We start from the raw sequence: 15,319 nt of genomic DNA on the forward strand, positions 1-15,319 counted from the left end.
GTCACTTTTACTGATACTGATCTGTGGGAATCCAGCTTAAAAAATAAAATACGATGGCATTACTCAGAATCTATTCACAATCAAATCGAAATTGTTTTTTATGATGAACTTTAATATTTTAATTGTGGCAGTTAGAAACTCTTGACAATATAAACTCGAAAATCGTTAGAACTCAATACTGTGATTATATTTTCCAAGAAAATTATCAGTGAAGGTGAAATTATGATATGAAGGTAAAAAACGCTCATAAATTATGAATCTTTCAACGGTGAACTTCATTCAAATTGTAAAAATAATAAATGATGTATATCAGAGTGAGATAATCAACTTATTTGTCATACCTCTCTCTTTCTTCTCCTGTAAGCTCTTCAGCTGTTCATTCTTTTGCTGTTCTTTTCGTCTAATTTGTCTTCTGACCCTTTCATCTAACCGATTGAATTGAGTGGTTTTTTGACCTTTCATTGATTTGTTTGCAAGTTCCATTCTATAAGAATTTATTTTCTCAATTTCCTGCAAAAATTAAAAATTAGAAGCATAATATGGCATGTCAATGAATGAATGTAATGTATTATGAATGAATCCCATCTCAATCATATAATTGAAAAATATCAAGATGATGAATTCTATTTTGTTTATGAATAGAATATTGTGTTGACTTTTCGTTCTTGCAATTCGGAGATGGCTAGTTTTCTTCCAGTTCATTCAAATCTATTTCAAAGTTGTATGTTTTCCAATAACTACTCTCAATAGATGGTGTGTTATTTGAAGTATAGTTTATTTTTCCACGTGCATCTGGCAAAAAAACCAAAAAATAAAAAACAAAAATATCAATAGCTGACAAACTAGATGAAGACTTTGAAAGTTCAGTCAATCAACTGATTCAGTAATATTCTGTTAATTTGATAAATAATCGAATGAAAACTATATTTTATTAAATATTGGAGAGATCGACACAGTTAGGTATGAAGAATTGGGGTGCATGATAATGATATTTTATTATATATGAGAAAGGGTGCATGAGAATGATATTTCATTACGTATAAGAAATTGTGGTTTGAAAAAAGTTTGAATGAACACAAGGCGAATAGAGCTTCAAACATTATGTAAAGGATGACGCTTACATGAGTTTAATTATTCAACTAAGATCGGTAAAAAGACTGACCTTTTCTCGGAATAGCCATTCATTAGTCTCCATGTCGATGATACATTTCTGTCTAGTTTCAATGTCTTTGGCAGTTTTGAGTGTGCCCATCAAAATGTGCTCCCATTCACGTTTGATTCGCGCTCGTTCGATCAATTCCACCTCATGGATGCCAGCTGGAAGGCCTTCATCTACAAAAAATATTTTATTCAAGAAATACATTATAATCATAGAATAATCTGAGGATGATACTGTCAGATACTGTCAGACTTTCATACTGTCAGATGCTTTGGATATTATGATGATGGATATTAAGAGTTTCATTTTCAGGACAGTTGCCCATTGCGGCGGGGAAAGAGTCACACCAATACTAAGTGGTGGACTGCTGACCTTGACCGCAAAAGGGCGGCTGTAAGGAAGTTTCATAACCATTGCAAACGGAGCCGTATTTGGGAGCCATACCACAGGGCGCTCACAGAATACAGCCTTGCAATCAAGAAAGCTAAAGAAAACTCTTGGAGGCAATTTACACAAGAGGTAAACAGTCTCAGCGCAGCAGCGAGACTGCATCGTGTTTTAGCTTCAAGCCCAATTGGCCTCTTGGGAACTCTTAGCACTGGAATTGATGGAAGTCTGAAACTTCTTCTTGAGACTCACTTTCCAGATTGTACCTTTGAGAGTGATTGCTCGGGCAAGTCTGGCAACAGCAAAATGAGCTCATGGCCAAGAGCTGATCGTGGAAACTGGACTTTAGCCAGGCGAATTGTCACACTCTCCAAAGTTAAATGGGTCATATCCAAGTTTGGCCCCTTCAAATCTCCTGGGGGGGGGGGGATGGCATAATACCAGCTATGCTGCAGCAAGGACCAGAAGCTCTACTAGTTCTCTTGTGTGAACTTTTTAGAGCAGGTCTCGCCTATGGGTACATCCCTCAAGCCTGGTGCCTCAGTAGAGTGGTCTTCATTCCAAAGAGAGGAGGAGCAGACTACTCAACTGAAAAATCATTTCGTCCCATCAATCTCACATCGTTTCTCTTGAAGACGCTGGAAAGACTGGTGGAAAGACATCTAAGTGCTTTCAGACACTCCTCTCCACAGGAATAAGCATTCTTATCAGCCTGGCAAGTCCTGTGAAACAGCTCTGCATCAGCTTGTGAGCAGGGTGGAGGACAGCCTTGCTGCCAGGGAGATTGCCCTGTGTGCCTTCATGGACATTGAGGGCGCTTTTGACAATGCCACTTACAAGGCCATGGTCCGGGCGGTCCAGGGGCGTGGTCTTGAGCCTGCCATATGTAGTTGGTTTGAGGCCATGCTCTGCTCCAGGCGGATCATGGCTGATCTTCAAGGTGAGTCGTTGGTGATTGCGCTTGCGAGGGTCTGTCCGCAGGGAGGTGTGCTTTCACCTCTTCTGTGGAACCTTGTGGTCGATGGTCTCCTTAATGAACTCACAAGTAAAGGTGTATTTGTACAGGGCTATGCTGATGACATAGTCCTCATGGTACAGGGAAAGTTCACCAACATTGTTGCTGACGTCATGAACGTCAACCTCAAAACTGTTAATGACTGATGTCTTGGAGAGGGACTAAGTATAAATCCCTCGAAGACTGCAGTCATTCCATTTACAAGGAAAAAGGACCTGGAGTCTCTCTCCAGGTTGAAACTTGAATTTACACGGCTTGAAGTATCAAGTACTGTCAAATATTTAGGGCTGACCATTGACTCAAAGCTGACTTGGAACAATCATTTAAACAATACACTGCATAAAGCTAAATGGGCGCTTATGACAACCAGAAGATTAGCAGGCTCCATGTGGGGGATCAAGCCCACATAGCTCTGTGGCTGTACTGTGGCAGTAATAAGGCCTCAGATAACTTATGGATCACTAGTCTGGTGGACAAAGGTGAACCAGGTTACAGCCACAGCCAACTCACAAGTCTACAAACGATGCAAACACTTCTAGTCACTGCAGCTTTCAGGAGCAGCCCATCAGCAACTCTTGAAGTTGCTCTTGGATTACTGCCATTGAACATTTTTATTATGGCAGAGGCACGGAAATCAGCCTATCGACTGAAAGTTGCAGGCCAATGGAGAGAAGGCCTGTCTGGAACAGGCCACTGCACAATCGCCAAAGCTGTTGCTCACAGCCCTGTGCTTGAGATGACGTCAGATGTCATGAGCACGGAGTTGGTTTTTACTAAACCTTTCTCTGTTAAATTCTGCTCTAGAGAGGAGTGGAAGTCTGAGGAAGGACCCTATCCCAAAAGAGGCAGCCTTGTCTGGTACACAGACGGTTCTCTAATTGAAGGGAAATCTGGCTATGGGGTGTACAGTGATTCACCTTGAGCACAAATCTATGCAAGTCTGGGACAACACTGCACCATCTTTCTGGCAGAGATTTGGGGCATCATGACTTGTGCCAACATAGACATTGCCAGGCGCTACTGCAATAAGCATATAGTAATCCTGTCAGGCAGCCCTCAATGCTCTTGACTTCAATGAAATCAAGTCCAAATTGGTGTGGGAGTGCCACAAAACGCTCAGCAGGCTTGCAACGCTCAACTCTGTGCATCTTGGTTGGGTACCTGGCCATGTAGGCATAGGAGGTAATGAGCGTGCAGATGAGCTTGCTAAGCAGGATTCTAGTATGCCATTCCTTGGCCCAGAGCCGGGCTGTGGCATAAGTAAAACAACTGCCTTCCACACAATAAATAAATGGTCCAGGGACTTACACCACCAGCAATGGCAGGGTCACCCTGGTCAAGCAATTGGCAAAAGACTGCTGGCAGACGCAAGCCCTCGCTTCACCAGGTGGTTGGTGAGTCTAGGTAGAGGTCAGGTCAAGCAGGTGATTGCCCTGATAACTGGACATGGCCACTTCAGGAAACATCTCCACACAATTGGACTCAGAAATGAAAGCCAGATGTGTAGGCTTTGTAATCAGTCTGAAGAGACTGCTAAGCATATCATACTGGATTGCGAAAGTCTAGGAGCTGGAAGAAGATCTGTTTGGCTGCAAGCAACCAGGTGAGGAATGGGATGTTGGTATAGGGAAGAAACTCCTGGATCTCGTAAAGGACACGGGAGTTGGTTTGCCTAACTAACATACTTTTGGGACACACAATAAGCTTCGGTTGACGTGTGAGGTTCTTTGAACCTTTGGATCTTTGAATCCGTCCCTTCAAAACATAAACATAAGAGTTTCATTGAAAACAAAATAGCAAATTATAGGAAAACCAAGGATGCAGACATATTTTTAAGGCGTAATTTTTCGTTGGTTTCAGGTGTATTGAGGGTCACTAAAAACTTGGGCCTACTGCACCAACATTTGTTAAGCTTACAGTTTTTACCAAAACAAAAGTTAGCTACTCTTAATATGCAAGTTTTATATTGAAATATTTATTTTTGTTCATTTCAAATTTTAATACAATTATTGATAATTTTATAAATAGTCCAGTCAATATAGACATGAAAAACACCTAAGTTTCAGCTTCAACCATCATAACCAAATCCATTGTCATCAAATTGAGATTTCGCACAATGATCCAAGTGCATTGTATCATGTTCTATGAGAATCACTTAATTTAGTGGAGAAGCACGCATGAGGAAACTTGAATTTCAAACACTCATAACTTTTGATACAATCATCGGATCTCATCGCACTACAGCTCATTCTTCTCGCCTCGGAGAGGCGGTTAAAAATAATGCATCATAAGTCAAATTCGGTCGAAAAATAGAAAATGCATCCTTGAGTGTACTTTAACCAGTATTTCAATACGCAAAAAATGACCATGTTTTGTAGATTCTTCTTCTATACTTTTTCTATCATTATAACTTGTAATTTTCTAGTGGTTTATTTATTGTTAATGGTTGTTTATTTATGATAGAAGCCTTTCGCTGATGATGAACATGTATATGTGTATATGCATGCCATGCATGTTTGTCATAAATAATGTATATAGTTGGAGTGATCCGTGTTCTAGTGGATAGAGTGCTTGCGTAGCAGCATAGGGATCCCAGGTTCAAACCCACTCTTAGCCAAAAGTTTTTGAACAGGTCACTCCCGTGTTATCGGATGGGCACGTTAAATTGTCGGTCCCGGCTGAAGTATGACAATCGTAAGGCCCTTTGACAGTTAAATGATATATTCAGGCGAGGTGGAACTTCAGTCAGGAACTCCCCACCAATAAAAGCCATACGAATAATATTATTATTATCATGCATGTTCATCCGTTAGTGGCCAGCCTTAAACTATAATAAACTATTAACATCAACTTGTAATATAATATGCATGCTATTGCAATAAGTAGACTAAGCTCTTATTGCTTTTTTGTGAAAATTTAATTTTCTTTTTTTTAGATTAATGATTATCTATATAAGTGAATATGAATATAATAAATTGAATATCGATAATGAATACCCCAGGAGAGATTGGCGAGCGTAAGTATCTCAGGCGTGACGGCGCCGTGGAAGACATAGGGCGGCGTCCATGGCATGGTCTGCGTCTCTGTCTCCCGATAGTCTGTCTGCACGCCCCGCCCTGCCCCGGCCGACAGCTTCCGAGTGCCAGCTGTCCAACTCAGCTGATCAGCTGAATCGGCCGCCTTCTTGTCACAGCCGAGAGCCGAGCCCGGGTCGATCAAGTCCGTCAACAGCAGTTTGTATTGTAGAGACGGCTTTTTCGGCACCATTTCTTTGCCTACTTCGCACGGTCTGCAACCGAGTTCATACACCAAGTAAACATTGTAAGATGAAACGGTTTCGATTGTACACAAGAGGCATAATAGGATCAAAGCATCTCTTTTTCCATCTAATGTTGTGTGGCAGAGAGTCCTAACTCCGCCCTTAATAATGGCAACCAATCAATCAATCAATCTCCAGAATTTGTTTAATGCTTTGAAAATGATAACGTAATATGTAAGATATAGAGATACTTATCCATAATGAAAACACTAGAGTATAGACTGATACCACGAATTCATTTTCAATAAATTACATTCATGTTTCGAGACCTATGGTGTCATCTTCAGTGTGAAAAATTTGGAACTTCGAGATGGAAATCGAATGTAAATCCGAGTATTGGATTTTTCACACCATAGGTGTCGAAACATGAATGTAATTTTTTTATTTGTAAATTCGTGGTATCAGACTATATTCTAGTGTTTTCACGCTGTGAAAATTTTGACTACATTACTTGATTGAAACCTAAATCAGTGAATATTAATATAAACTAATATGCAGTTACAACATAAATAAATACGGTAAAGCCGATAATGATTATGAATACAGATTTTTTCAGTCAAGAGAATGAACAATGATTAAAGAAATATACTAATTTTAATATAAAAAATCAAAATTTAATCCATTAGTGGTCAACACTATATCGTAATTCTAAAAATTTCATGAGGTTGCTCAACAGGAAAGATTCATCCATTATTATTTCGGTAGTTCATTTTAAATTGTTGATACAGAATTGCTTGAAAACGATGACGGTAGGTACTTTATGGCCTCTGTCACACGGCAGAATCCTGGCTCCTGAAGATCATATTACGGAAGATCATATTTCATATTTCGCAGCTCTCCTGTCCTTTCACATGGGGATTTTACAAATAAGCCGACGGATCTAACAATTACGCCGACGTTTGCTCAAAGTATGTCTCATCACTTTTTCTCAAAGTCTAACTTCCTAATAATAATACTCCTGCCTCACAAAGGGACAGGCAAAGGTTTTAAGAAGTTTTTAAACACCTGAGAAGTTTAAACATAAACATTTTTTATTTTTAAAAGTTCTAGTTTAACAAAAAAATATTGAACTATGAAAAGATGAATCCAAATATGAAATCAGAAATCATCTCCACTCATCACCCAATAGAATACGAGGAAAAGGAATGTTGTACAGTAAACTTCACTGAATTTTAATTGTCATTCAACAATCCAATTTATCAGGTTCAAATCGTTGAATATCACTTTAAATTCCCAGTAATTATTGTCTATTTCTTTGCAACAATCAGAAAAATCTATTATGAACATACAGTATAAACATTGTGCTGATCTGAATCGATCTATGGTAATAATAGGAATTGAAATAATAAAAAATGTCATTCCATTCCAAGTAAAACGAAACTGATGTCTGTGTTTGTATTAGAACTGCTGAGTGGATAATGCATACTGAAAAAGTCATGAATAGTTCAGACCAGCCTGGAGACTTTGATGCTTTTGAAACCAGAAACTCGTTTTATTTTTATTAAAAAATGATACGGAATGAAAACCATGTATCATAGTACAAAGCAGTTCGATACTTTGTATCATGAGTAGTGATTAACATAATAATAGCTTTACCAAACTTTTTCTGTTGGGAAATGGTTAAAGCTACGAAATCTTCTTTGATCACTTTGCAAACTTTAAGAAGGCTTTTTATGCAAAACATATAAACTGAACTCACTTGCGAAAGTATCTGAACCTATCTGCCCCGTCAACTTCAATGTGTCCAGACTGCTTTGTTTTGCTCATTGATCTGTAATAAAAATATATTCAGTGAGCAAATTGATCAGTAATAAATACGTAGAACCTTCGATTTTACTAGTACTAGCTATAGTACTATTATCAGTGTTCGAGTTAACGAGAAACTGATAATGGTGTAACAAAGAAAACTAGTTTGGTTTTTACACTCAAAAATGTTAAAATTAATGAGTGTTAGTGACAGTTATAGTAATTCTATTCTATATTTTTTATTAATGGGGCTAATTATTCCACTTATAGTGCAAAGAAAATATTGTTTATTGTGAATATTTATGACAAATTTCAGATGAAATGGCAATTTAAAACTGATATTAGAAAATAACATCAAAGAGATTTATCTGTGATGAATTGTATCTATTTCATAATCATTTGATGAACCAGTATCTAAAAGATGATTCTGAATTTTGTAAATGGGATATTTTCATGATAGAACATCGAAAAACATAATTACCTTGATTTCCCCTTAAATGATGCATCTATGAAATCTGGAATTGGATAGGCCGATTTTAGAATTAAAGATGAGTTTGGATAGTGCTGGATCTCACTGAACATACTTGAAAAGTTAGGCTGCATTACCTAATGGGATAAAATGAAATTAGTTGATACGAACAAATAGAATAGGAGACAAAATTAAATAAATTTTACAGAAATACAATAATACAAATACAGAAATTAAATATTTTTAAAATGAAAAATACTACAAGAGACAAACTCATGTTGGAAGCGTATCCATAAATTAATAATAACATACGGTAGGCCTGTGACAATGATTTAGGAAATAAAAGAACAATTTGCTTAGCAATAAGCTGTTAGGTGCAGCAAAAAAGAATCTAATAGCTCTTCAAGTTTCTTAAAATCATAAAATTATTTTTGAAAGATTAACATGATGCTCAATATTTTTTTTCAAAAGATAGTTTTTTAAAACATGAAAAAACTAGTGAACAAAGATTATGGATAGTATTTTTTCAATATCGTCTATCTCGATATAGACCTAGAATGAAAGGTGCCATAGAAGATGTTGATATAATATGTATTCATAAATGAGATAAATGTCAGTTTTCTGTAAGGTTATTTATGAACCAATTAGAAAAATTAGCTTCTTTTGAACTCTATGCTCCTATTAGAGATCAATGATTATTCTTCTGCTGCCGAGATTTGGTGGCATAATTTGAATCATGATTCAAGGTTTTTTTTTAATTTCAAATAAAACAGCATATCGTATTCATTTCTTTGAATAATAATAAAGGTAACGTAATTAAAAATTAATAAATTTTGAAAATATTTTTGTGAGTAACATGTAGAAAATGTAATTTTTGTAGATGTTTTATATTTTTTGGAATTAATACTATTCAAACTCAAAGATTGAATCTTCTGATTCTTCTATCTTCTGATTGTACTTACGAATTCAGTTGCATATTTCATAGACTCGCTAACCGTGTTGTAGTAGTCTTTAGAATTTGAAACAGTGAATACTGGATCTGTAAAGCAAAATATTTTAGGATTGCAATGAAACAGATTCAAATAAAATTAATTTAAATAAGTTAATTAAAAATGTAAAGCCTTAACTTGGATATGAAATCAATTATATGAGTTGTAATGCAAATTTAAATAAATTAAAAGTAAATTATGGTAACTCTAACGTTTTACAAGGTTTTCATAAACGATGGACCCATTTACTGAAATTAACAATCTTCATTCTAAGAAAAAATGGTGAAGATTGATGGATGTGTAACAGATGATTTTGAGGTAAGAAGAGGACTGAGACAAGGAGATGTGCTGTCAACCATGTTATTCAATGTTGTGCTGGAAAATGTTATCAGAAAGGTGACCATCAACAACCCTGGGGGAACACTCTTCAACCGGATGTGTCAAATAATAATAGCTTAAGCAGATGACGTGACCATATTAGCAAGAAATAGGAGGGAACTGACTGAGATATATGAAAAGCTGGAACATGAGACAAGAGAAGTAGCCTAGGCCTGGAAATTAATATGCAGAAAACCAGTCATGGTTATGTCTAGGAGGCCAGTGAATGATGGAACACGGTACAGTTATCAGGTAGAACCTTTTAGAAAGTGAAATCATTCAAGTATTTAGTCACCCTAATAACAGAAGAAAATAATGTGGCTGAAAAAGTGGATACTAGGATAATGTCCGGAAATAGGGTCTATTTCGCCCTGCAGAATATCCTTCTGTCCAATAATGTGTCAAAAAAGGCAAAATAAAAATTTACATCACATTTTTAAGACCAAAAGTGACATATGGGGCCGAAGCTTGGACTATAACTTGAAAAGGAGAAGGTCTGCTATAGAGAAGGGAAGGAAAGTCTTTAAGAAGAATTTTTGGAGCAATCAAGGAAAATGAAATATGGAGTTATCCTCCTAGTTTGTACTTATTGTACAAACGAGGAACTAGTTTGTTCAAGGAAACCAGTATTTTATATGTTGTGAAAAGTATGAGGCTGAGATGGGATAGTCTTGTGCACAGAATGCCGGAAAGGAAGGTGCCAAAAATGGTGCTGGAAGGCAAACCCGGAGGAAGAAGATTACAAGGAAGACCAAGAAAGCGGTGGGTTGACGATGTGGAGGAGGATTCGCGAAAACTGGGTGTAAGAAGAGGAGAAGAACAGCAGAATGTTGAGAGGGATGAAAGGATGTGGTTGTGAAGGCTGAGGCTCTGCATGGGCTGTAGTGCCAATAATGATGATGATGATAGCAAGAAGAAATTCCCAGATTTTTGTCAAAATAATAACCTTAGGCCCTTATCAGACTAGCCAGCCAGGACGTGTAGTCAAATCAAGCAGTAGGCTGGGCATAGGCTAGGGCAGCCAAGTTATGGCTAACGGTATGGTCACCGGTCTCGGTGGCTGCTCGACTCACTGACTTATGGTTTAAAACAATGCCTGGTGATTGAGCGACATATTGCCCGCCTGGAACCTGGCTGCTGACTGCCTGCCCTGCTGAATGCACGTCATGGCTGCTTGGTCTAAAAGGGACACAAGGTAATTATTGTATATCTCTTTCCAGTTGAATAAATATTGCTCATTTTGGATAAGTACTTTTGTGAATATAAATTTTTAAATAATATAATTTGAAATAGCCCTGTATTATTGTAATTCTAAGATTGGAACTTGTGCAAACACATAAGAGTAGGCTATAGGCTTTTATACCATTAAGCCTCCAGTCTCGGTCACCAGGGACTAACCATTGGCGTCCTTATGTAAAGCTTGCTTGGACACCAGTGAGACACCAGGATTGGCTGTCAAGTTGGCGACCTAAGTGAAACACCAACCAAAGTCTGGTTGTCGACTACATATAATCTGGCCAACAGGTTGCCAATAAGATTCAAAGTACCTATGTTTATTAAGCGCAATAAGGACTAATGCCCCCATCCCTTCGATTTTTGGGCACTTGGTAACACACTAGTCGCCAAAAGTGGTGGCTGAATATATAATAAAAACCTTAATCAAACTTAGGATAGAGAAGTAAAGCTCACATTATTGAATGTATAGTTAATGAAAATATGCATTACTAACAGTAGCCTAGCTTCTTGTAGCTTATTCAACTCATGTTTGAAAAACTATTAGTGATCATTTTCAACTAAGTAGGTTTATGTTACAAACTAAAACTAGGCTACTCACCGTAAATGAAATCTAATGGTCTGTTTGGAAGAAGTTTGACTTTCTTGTGGCTTCTTATTGCCGTACTCATGTTGACAGGCAATAAAGCTTACTATTTATAACAGAAAAAAGTGAGAAAATATTTACTATAAAAGCGTAATTTTACTCATAGACAGACTTAAATTAATATCACTGTGATTCAAAAGTTTTGTTTGTTTGAAACATTCACATGGTAACTTTGTCGGCAAGACTGCGAGTCTGCGTGTTTTCTCTTTTCTGTCGTCTGCTGACAACATTGTATAAAAATGAAGTCGATTATTCAAAAGTCGATATTGACTATAAAAGCATAATTTGAATAAAACAGAAAAATAGTTTATTCAATACTGTTTCTTGAATGAGAAATAGTTGAATAATATATATTATATTCTTCTGATAGACCTGTTATTCTCATTAATTTTACATTCGCTCATTCCTGATTGAGATTTAGATTCAAGTTGCCAACATTGCACCAATGAGAATACTAAAAAAATTAGCGGCAATCTTGAATTAACGGTAGGCTACTACAGTATTTATTTTAGTTTCAATAATTTTTATCTTAAAAAAATTCTTGTCTTTTGAATTTATTTATTTATTCCAATAAAACATAGAAAGGCTCACAGACAAACTCCAGTACGATTAATATTTAATCACTATCAAATATTTGAGTTGATAGGAGAATAATTATTTTTGTTGGTTATCTATATTGTTTTCACTAATATTATAACTATGTATTTTTATATAACTATAAAGTGAAAAAACACTCACATTCTTTGATGTGTGAAGTGTTAAAGTTATATAAAAATACAATAGTAATAGTAATTATTGTTATATTTGGAAGTAGGGCTATATGCTCTAAAATATAGACCTACACCACAAAAATACAACTTTATAAACAGTTTTTACTCGGTAATATTATTATTGAACAAAATTACAATAAAATTCTGAAAATTACCCCCAAAGACTTCTGCTACGGCTAATATTGGCAAAAGCTAGATGGGAATATGATGAGCGTTACTATACAAATAGTATATTTCGCACCTAGAGCAGAAAATGAGATTTTTCCGGCTCGAAATCGGTTTTCAAGTCCGAGGCCGTAGGCCGAGGACTAGAAAAGATTGAGAGCAGAAAAAACATTTTTGCCCGTGGTGCGAATGCTATTTTTCGCCACACACAAAAATAAGCAATAATATATATATGAGAATACTCTTGTTTACTGAGCACTTCCGAAAGCAGAAGTGGAAGGTGATAGCTCTAGCAAATCTGAGGTAATCTGAATATCAGGAAATTGTCCAAGTATTTTTATTTCTTATTATGATTTGTCTAAATAACCTAAAAGATGATGTTCAATTATGTGGGAGGTTGAGTTTATACTTTTCTATTCTTTCAAATGACAATAAGATGATATTATTATCAATGTTTTAATTATTGAATAACGAAAAGTTTTTGATCAGCTGTTTTTTGATCACCTTTCTTAGTTCCATGTTAGCGGCTGGAAAGGTTACTCTTTCCGGCCTAGGCCGGAAAGAAACCTGTTCTGACGTCAGACGAGAGTCATCTGCAAACAATGTCTTTCAGATCTACGTAGGGACTGGAAAACAGCTGCTTTCTGTGCAGTGTGGCGAAAAATTATTTGTTAGCCCGGGAACCCAGTAGGCTACCCCCTAATTGCCGGTCAGGAATGCTTACCCTTACACGAAACTGACAATCTCTGGATAGCAGTGCTCATTTTATACTAAGCCATAGCGGCCAGCCAGTCTACAGATGGAAATAATTGGAAATTTGATGAGCGCTACTGTACAAAAATTATGACAAAATATACAAATAATAAAATATTCCCGGGCTGACAAATAGTTTTTATATAGTAGCGCTCATCAAATTTCCATTTAGCTGTTTACCCTGTTGTGATTTACAGCATTTAATTGGAATTTTGTTTAATAATAATTATTCATTAATTAGCATTTAAACAAATGTAACGTACAATTTATTTTCATCTGCAGCTCTTACTACTTTCAATCCAGTTTACTAGATGAAACCACTTTATTTGAATAGCAATTTATAAATTAATAATAAAAACCGCCTGAACCATATACTTAATAGACAAACACTCAAAAACTGATGAGGTAATGAGCTTATAAATTGTAACAATATTTTTATTAAATCAGCACATTCCAAAACTCACAATACTAACAAACATATAAAGCTAACAAAATTTTCATTGATTAATGATTATTTGAATGAATCCTTCACTATTTAATAATTATATAGATACCGGTACTGTATCAGTGGAATGATGTACGTACGCCTCAGTCTATTTTGAAAACTTGTATGGGTTTCAGATTTATATAACAAAAAAAATTATGTTCATGAAGCCCAAGCTATAGCTTATGAACTATATAAAAGGATTCAATCATTTATTCAACATTATTAAATTACTATATAAACGCTTTGTGATGTATTTTACACGACGTGCAGTCAATTATTATAAGGAAATAATCAAATTTGTTCACTTAATGACTGGAGTACTTTCGAACAGCAAGAAAGGTTAAAATAAACGCTTGTCATTCGAAAGTACTCCAGTTGGTAAGTAAACAAATTTGCTTATTTACTAAAAATAATTGACTGCACGTCGTAAATACATCAAAAAGAGTGTTAACACATCGCAGCTCGGTATGGTCAAGAAACCATCATCTTTTATTCTTAGATCAATTTTTAAATATAAATGTCCATTAATTTACTTTTGTTAGGAAATAAAAGTTATCATTAAAACAAGTTATTACCTAATAATGGATAAACTACATTATAAAAGTCATAAACTGTAAAATTCATCATAATCCGCATAATATAATCATTTTTTCAAAAAGTTAAAATTTTCTGAAAATATACAAATTGATAATTTTCTAGTTCATCAGTAGCCTACCTACAGTAGCAGGTACCCTTCTGTATTTCTAATTCGTCAATGCTCTATAAATTTCGTTGATTTATTCCGTACGGTACCTATTAGCTTACTTGAAAAAAATGTTTTGAAAACTTTATTAATATTATCAATTAATTAATTAATTTTACACATCACTGAGGCGAAAGACTCCATACTTGTTGTTTATTAACAGAAGTCGCATCTAGTTTATGTTGTATTTGTGATTTATATTCTTCCAAGGATTCCAAAATATTCAATCTCTCTTTCTTCTTAAGAATTCCCAATGCTATCAGATCACCTTCAGTTAAAGTAAACACAGTGAAGTGGTCCATCTAGAAAAATAACGATTTTGATACGAGTTATACATTTATTCGTGTACGGTATTTCATTTGTGCTCAATTTATTGAATAACTAAAAATCGATAATTATATTATAACATGAATGTATATACAGTACCAATCGAATAACGATGGGCAACAGAGCATACTTTGCTAATCAAAAAATATTTAGAAGCAGGCTAATATCCAGAAAAACAAAGGTGAAAATGTTCATGACGCTAGTGAGACCAGTTGTAGCCTATGGGGCTGAAACATGGACTATCTTGAACAAAGATGAAAAAGCATTAAGGTCATTTAAAAGAAAAATGTACAGAAGAATCTGGGGACCAAAATGTGATGGAGGAGTGTGGAGAGCCAGATTCAATAGTGAGATAGACCAGGCCGTTGGAGCAGGAAGTATGGTGCGTTTCATGAAAGCCAGATGGGAATATGATGAGCGTTACTATACAAATAGTATATTTCGCACCTAGAGCAGAAAATGAGATTTTTCCGGCTCGAAATCGGTTTTCAAGTCCGAGGCCGTAGGCCGAGGACTAGAAAAGATTGAGAGCAGAAAAAACATTTTTGCCCGTGGTGCGAATGCTATTTTTCGCCACACACAAAAATAAGCAATAATATATATATGAGAATACTCTTGTTTACTGAGCACTTCCGAAAGCAGAAGTGGAAGGTGATAGCTCTAGCAAATCTGAGGTAATCTGAATATCAGGAAATTGTCCAAGTATTTTTATTTCTTATTATGATTTGTCTAAA

General features: G+C 35.8%; 1 protein-coding gene across 1 annotated transcript in view; it reads right to left on the reverse strand.

Annotated features, from left to right (window-relative positions):
* The window catches only part of LOC111052338 (cilia- and flagella-associated protein 91), a 32,213-nt gene extending 20,566 nt beyond the window's left edge, over positions 1-11,647 (reverse strand). Inside the window, exons 1-7 of the mRNA XM_039423570.1 lie at positions 11,297-11,647; positions 9,058-9,134; positions 8,108-8,232; positions 7,580-7,651; positions 5,558-5,850; positions 1,163-1,332; positions 342-510 (exon numbers count right to left, since the gene is read on the reverse strand). Coding sequence (XP_039279504.1) covers positions 342-510; positions 1,163-1,332; positions 5,558-5,850; positions 7,580-7,651; positions 8,108-8,232; positions 9,058-9,134; positions 11,297-11,366 — 976 coding nt within the window. The 5' untranslated portion in view covers positions 11,367-11,647. The remainder of the gene's footprint in view (positions 1-341; positions 511-1,162; positions 1,333-5,557; positions 5,851-7,579; positions 7,652-8,107; positions 8,233-9,057; positions 9,135-11,296) is intronic.
* Positions 11,648-15,319: the final 3,672 nt, after the last annotated feature.

Source organism: Nilaparvata lugens, chromosome 3 (assembly GCF_014356525.2).
Source record: "Nilaparvata lugens isolate BPH chromosome 3, ASM1435652v1, whole genome shotgun sequence".
Taxonomy (NCBI): Eukaryota; Metazoa; Arthropoda; class Insecta; order Hemiptera; family Delphacidae; genus Nilaparvata; species Nilaparvata lugens.